The sequence below is a fragment of the Limulus polyphemus genome, unplaced genomic scaffold (assembly GCF_000517525.1).
Source record: "Limulus polyphemus unplaced genomic scaffold, Limulus_polyphemus-2.1.2 Scaffold63, whole genome shotgun sequence".
In the NCBI taxonomy this organism is placed as follows: domain Eukaryota; kingdom Metazoa; phylum Arthropoda; class Merostomata; order Xiphosura; family Limulidae; genus Limulus; species Limulus polyphemus.
This window is the reverse complement of record NW_013665673.1, coordinates 868,450-874,529: the sequence shown is the minus strand read 5'-3', so window position 1 is coordinate 874,529 and position 6,080 is coordinate 868,450. Positions and strand designations below refer to the sequence as shown.

General features: G+C 30.2%; 1 protein-coding gene across 4 annotated transcripts in view; it reads right to left on the bottom strand.

Moving 5' to 3' along the window:
• Positions 1–6,080, bottom strand: part of LOC106464845 (synaptotagmin-1-like) — a 38,992-nt gene that overhangs the window by 22,563 nt on the left and 10,349 nt on the right. For all 4 annotated transcript variants that reach the window (XR_002611940.1, XM_013925011.2, XM_013925025.2 and 1 more), the window contains exons 4-6: positions 4,923–5,054; positions 2,572–2,739; positions 1,497–1,670 (exon numbers count right to left, since the gene is read on the bottom strand). Coding sequence is in view for 3 of the 4 variants with exons in the window: in XM_013925011.2 (XP_013780465.1) it covers positions 1,497–1,670; positions 2,572–2,739; positions 4,923–5,054 (474 nt within the window). In the remaining variant the exon portion in view is untranslated. The remainder of the gene's footprint in view (positions 1–1,496; positions 1,671–2,571; positions 2,740–4,922; positions 5,055–6,080) is intronic.

The window sequence follows — 6,080 nt, the reverse complement described above, 5'->3', positions numbered from 1 at the left end:
GGTCTTGTGTCGCTAAAGTTTCGTCGGAACGAATTTACGGAAAATTAACTAACGACTGGAGGCGTAACAATACGTTTGTAGCTTTGTAAAGTATATGTATTTAATTTGGATTATTTATGTTTAATTTAAAATCGCTATTTGAATTTTTTTTATAGATTATCAGTAAAATTGTAAACTGAAGAGCGACGTTTGAAGTCACGAAACCGGTTGAAGAAATTAATAAAGGAGAGGAAAAAATAGAATAGTCTGATATTCCAGTGTTTTGTTATTCGTATCCACAAATGAATATATATTCACTGTAACTTAGCATCTCTATAAATTTAGTATTGCATCGATAATTTTATACATTCATTGTAACTTAGCATCTCTATAAATTTAGTATTGCATCGATAATTTTATACATTCATTGTAACTTAGCATCTCTGTTAATTTATTATTGCATCAATAATTTTGATATGTACAAACTTAGTTAGCATAAAATTACGTAGATGCATTATTCACGCCTTCAACTGATATTTTTCTTTTCTGTGAAGTTTAGGTGATAAAGAGATTTAACATTACAAGTAACATAAACTGCTTCTGTTTGCTTTCAGCCATCTAATCATACGTCACATCGTCATTCAGCTTACGTGACCTAATTTAGTTTTATAGAAATGTTATTTATACGTTCAATGCAGATACGTCGATCACCTATCTGGGTTGCCTTGTTCTAGGTGTTATTACTTATATAACCGAAATATCCATAAATATGTACTTTTATATAGTAATATCCCACATTCCAGCTATTATCTAAGTATTATTCCGTAGCAACATACAGAATCAGAAATACAAATCAATTATGCAGGCTGTGTTTTTATTTGTGTATTTTAATGTAAATCTGCACATAGAACTTTAAAGAAATATGATACTACTATTAAACATGCAAGCAAAAATCTATTAAAAAGCCAATGACTGATACGCTGATCTTCCTAAACAGAATAATGTATAACTTTTTTTCCTGTCAGGCAGAAATTATCGAATTTCTAACAACTGTCAGAAATCAATTTTAATAAAACGATATTCTTCCTATAAAGGTTTAATTCATAGCATTTCAAATCTAAGTACTGTAAATTATTTTTTTGCATAACACAACTTATTCACAGAGTATAAACTTAACAGAAAAAACAACAACTTGTTTTTCACTCATAAATTTTCAACACACTCATATTTTAAGCATATATTTCACGTTATCGTTAAAGAAGAAAATAATTATCAATCTAAATTTGGGGATTTTATATCATAAAATCTCTCTGGTGGTTCTCGAATTAAGAATGATATTTTCTGCTTCTTCCTGACGTAAAAAAAAACCTTATGTTTATGCTAGTTGTCATAAAGCAACTGCAATCTAAACACATTTTATTAAATTTCGAATACGACACTATATTTTAATTTCAATAGTTTCAAGCAAATATTAAAATATATTGCAGTTAGAAAGAGTTGTTAATGCGTTTCCTCACCTGCCCCTGGTCTCCTTCTACACTGGTTAGTTCTTTCCACTCTTCAATAGTTTGAGCCAAATCTACCGAACTCAACGAGAGTTTAATCTCACCTATTTGGTCGTGTTTCGAGAATCGATCAAAATCAAAGACAGCAAATACTAATGTTTTAGCGGTTATTTCAGAGTAAGGGATCTGAATGAAAAACAGAGAAGCCACGTGTGAAACGATATATTATTACCAAATATATATATATATATATATAATAATAACTTCCAACATATGCATTGATAATGTTTTAACCATATTATAGGCTTCTTGGATAATGAATAAAATTGATTTATGTATAAGAAATAATAGCCCTAGTTAAATGTGACTTGTTTCGGGGAATATATATATATCTGAGTCTATGCTCTTAATAATCTGATACACTGTTTACAAAATATAATCATAAAAGTGTAGGACATAGTAGTGGTGAACAACAGTGTGTTAGTTTTAGCCAACCCAAATAATGCACTAAGTTGCCAGTTGTATGGGTGAAATAAACTTCGATTTACAGTTTAAACTTGTTATTGTTTTAAACTCAAATGAATAAAATTTCATTAGTTCATCTGGCTTGATATAAAATTGCTTTTAATGCTTTTATCGGTCACTAGGTGCCCACTAGTGTAATTTGTCCTCTATATCCTTAAAGTACAGTTAAGCATCTTCAAGTGAGATAAAATTTAAAACATGGCTGACAAAAAAAATGACCCTTTTAAATACGATTGAATTCAAATCTTTTTGCTCTATCCCAACGTAAAAAGGGTTTTCATGGAAATAAATCTAACTCAAAATAATAAGGCAGAGATGAAACTACATCAAAACAATATACTTAGCACTCAGTTGCTATTTCATACTAAGCTAACTGTGGTATGTTTTCGTAGTTTTACACAACTATAAATGGAATCATCTTCAATATAGTAAACAGTTGAAATGATTAGTAGTTGTTGCATACATAGTGACAAAATACTAGTACCGTACATGTTAGGTTTTCATATACGTATCTGTAAGTTTTTCTTATATTTTAGGGTATATATTATACACACACACACACCTTAAAGTTGAAGGTTTCGTTAAAAACTGGATTTAATGTCTTCCGGTGAACTTTGGTCTCGTATTTTTTCTTTTTGTCCGGTAACAGATAAATCTTGACATACGGATCCGATGTACCAGACAAGTCCATACCAGGAAGATCCTCGGCCTGGATCACTGTTACTGCCAGCTGAAATGAAATATAGCTATCATACAGATTGAAATTAAAATCAATAAAAGTAAAAATATACTATAGTAAATTTTAGTTTTTAGGGCGTTTGTATAACTTACAATCTCGCATAGTACACACTGGCCTATTAGGGTTTTTTCGGTGTTCAGTTTTTGTATCGCCTTACAATTTTAAAAATGAGATATAGCTAAAAAAATATATACAAAGATAAGTTGATCTTTTATTTGCCTCATTTAATCAAATAAACTACAAAATGATATCGCAAAAATCTACCAGAAGACATAAATGTAATATAATTTGCAGTGCATTTCATAGTTTTTCAAGACTTCTTTAATAATTTCAGAAATGGACTCGATGAGGCGCTGAAGTCAAGTGATCCTTTAAATATCTCCAAGCTCTTCAATCTAACATTATTCAGCAGGTTTCGTTCGAGGTTATGAAGTAAAATTGGGTAATTGTAGGTTGATGCAAAACTTTTACCCATTATGGTTCTGCGAGTTGGTATCAAGTGTTAACTCATGCTAAGTAAAAAGTTATAAATGACTGGATTTTATGTTATTTCCATCAAATTTAGATAATATTGTCGTTAAATTTATTAGTAAGATTTTAATTATTCGCTAACATATTTATTCTCTTACTTCTTTGTTAATTTCAATTATTTTTATATCTATTCTCTGTTTAGAGACATCGGTACGTGTATATATCACATTTTACAATATAATTAATTACGTGGCCTTTCAAATAATCTCTTCTGTATAGTTTGTTCTTGTAATCACCGACATTATTCTACAAGGAATTTTCATGGACAACGCGGCTTTACAGTTGAGCTCAACTCACGAATCTTAAGAAGCATGGCATCAGAAAAGAATTACGCTGTGTTGATGTTCAGTTATACGAAAACACGGGGAGACTTCTCTTATAACAAGCAATTTTAAAAACTTGTTTATGGGCCATGGTTTATGATTGAATTCAGTGAGTTTGCAAGTACTTTAGAGCTTACAGAGTTACTTCTGATGGATAAAATTGAAAGCTTCATATTTCTCAGCTATGGAGGTATTAATTTTGTTTTTGAGGTTTGTGAAAAATAAGTCCCTCCTTTCTCCAGGATTTAATCTATTAAAATAGGTTCTGAAATATTCTCGCAAAGACTTAATCAAAAATACTAAAACAAGGAAAGTAGTCCTAATCCGTAGTGTGAATTGAGTTACGTAGCTCAAGAGACAATAATTGGAACCCTGCCAAAATAGTTGGGTAAATCCTAATTGGTTTCGGTCTTACCGTAGCACAACACGAGATCAACGAAGTAGCCTAACTGTCACAAACAACTGCTAGTTTCTTTCTGTTAGTGAATCATCTCTAACTAAATAACTTGTGGAATTGATTAAATGACACTTTTAGAATGATCAAAGGTGCCGCAATAGTAGTAGTTCTGAACAATGATATATATGGAAGAAGATATAATGAAAAAATAAATGTGAAATGTCTTTAACATTTGAATTGGTATACACCCTGGTCTTGCCATGATAAATTATAATCATTTAACTGCTCTGCAGAAATGTTCGAGGTAATTATTCAGCAGTTTGTGTTATTTTGTATTATAACACCAATGATAGGTTCACTCATTAACGTGAATACCAGAGTGATCGTTAATATCACATTAAAAATTAGAGCTGTTTTGATTACGAAACCGAAAGGTTGGCCAAAAGTATAAATTTCGAGGTGTAATAAAAAATTGCTTACCATAGACATTCTAGAATTTTATATTTACTTAAAAAGTGGTATGCTCTCACTTTTTGTAAGTTTGTGTAATTACATTTTACTCTTTTCAAAATACGTTTTATTTTTGCTCAATTAATAAACACTATAGATACTGTATGGATTCCGAGGAAATATATCAAAGAAAACAAATGTTAGAAAACATTAATACATAAAAACAGTCTGTATATAAAGATCAAACTACCAGAATTTTTATATCGTGATATATTATTTTATATTTACCTCATGGTACGCAGATCTTTTTTAAAAGTTATGATTAAAACGCGTGATTTATTGAAATTAGTCAGTTTGAAAGAAGTACAAAATAATCAAGAATTCTGAAAAACAGAACCTGGTAAGACGAATAATCGTTAGCAAAATAGACGAACACAGCTTCAACAAGGACATATTTAGAATATTTTACTAACATTATTGGTACTGAAGTCGTAGTCGAGCTTATACTGAAGACGACCTAGTTTAACCTCTGACTTAGCACTTTCTTCGTCTTGTCCTTCATTAACCTCCATGTTGGTTGGAAGTTCCTCCATGTCTGGCTGTACCTGTAAACATGTGGAAAATAGAACACCTGAAAATCATTCAAAACCATTGCTTACATGTCAATAAACAAACAACTTAAACATTTGTGTAAACTTTCTTATAAATTAACATCATAACATCTATATAAAGAGTAAAATGTCATTCTGTAACATCCTTGTATAATAAGAAACGTGTGTAAAAATATCATTGTTTATATAATTCAATCACGTGAATACCAGAACATTTATGAAGGTAAAGGTAAATAAATATTACTTAAAACAATTATATATTAAAACCTAAACACGTGTAAACAATAAAATACTTTACTGAATTAAACATTCTCACTTATCAACAAAATAATATCATTACACCTTAAAATGTCATCCTGTAAACATCCTTAAACAACAAAAAACGAACACCAACAAATGTCAAATCATCGTTGTTTAAACAATTCTTACATTTGAAGAACAAAACATTCGTAAAAAATAAATAAAATTACATTAAAATATTACTTTAGAATAATGCTTGTAAATATCAGTACTTAAATAGTTTTACATATGAATAAAGGGCGTCTGTACGTAAACATTAAATTCTTATTACTTCGTATATATATATTAAAAAATATCGTGAACAATAATGTACATTACTCAAACATCATCACTATTAAAATATCATTATTACTTAAAGTTTCTTAAATATTTATATGAGAGTACATGTAAACGTTAAGGTACTATCGCCTCATTTCTTTACACACAAACAAAATAAAATCGACAGCAGCTAATACAATTGCTAAAACTAGATGTACTTCCACAGAGTCCCCAAAGGTATTCTGTTTTAAGAGCAAATATGACCAAAACTAAGAGTAACAAATGTTTTCCTTATTAGACTTTTGAATTTCATATGTCTTGTTGTGTTGTAGCTACATAATACATAATTACCCTCGCCCCCGGACGAGGGGGGGCAGGGTATTGCAATCGGGTCCGTGTGTGTGTGTGTGTGTCTATTTCTCTCTATTTCCTCGCACGTTTCTCGAAAACTAACTTGACCGG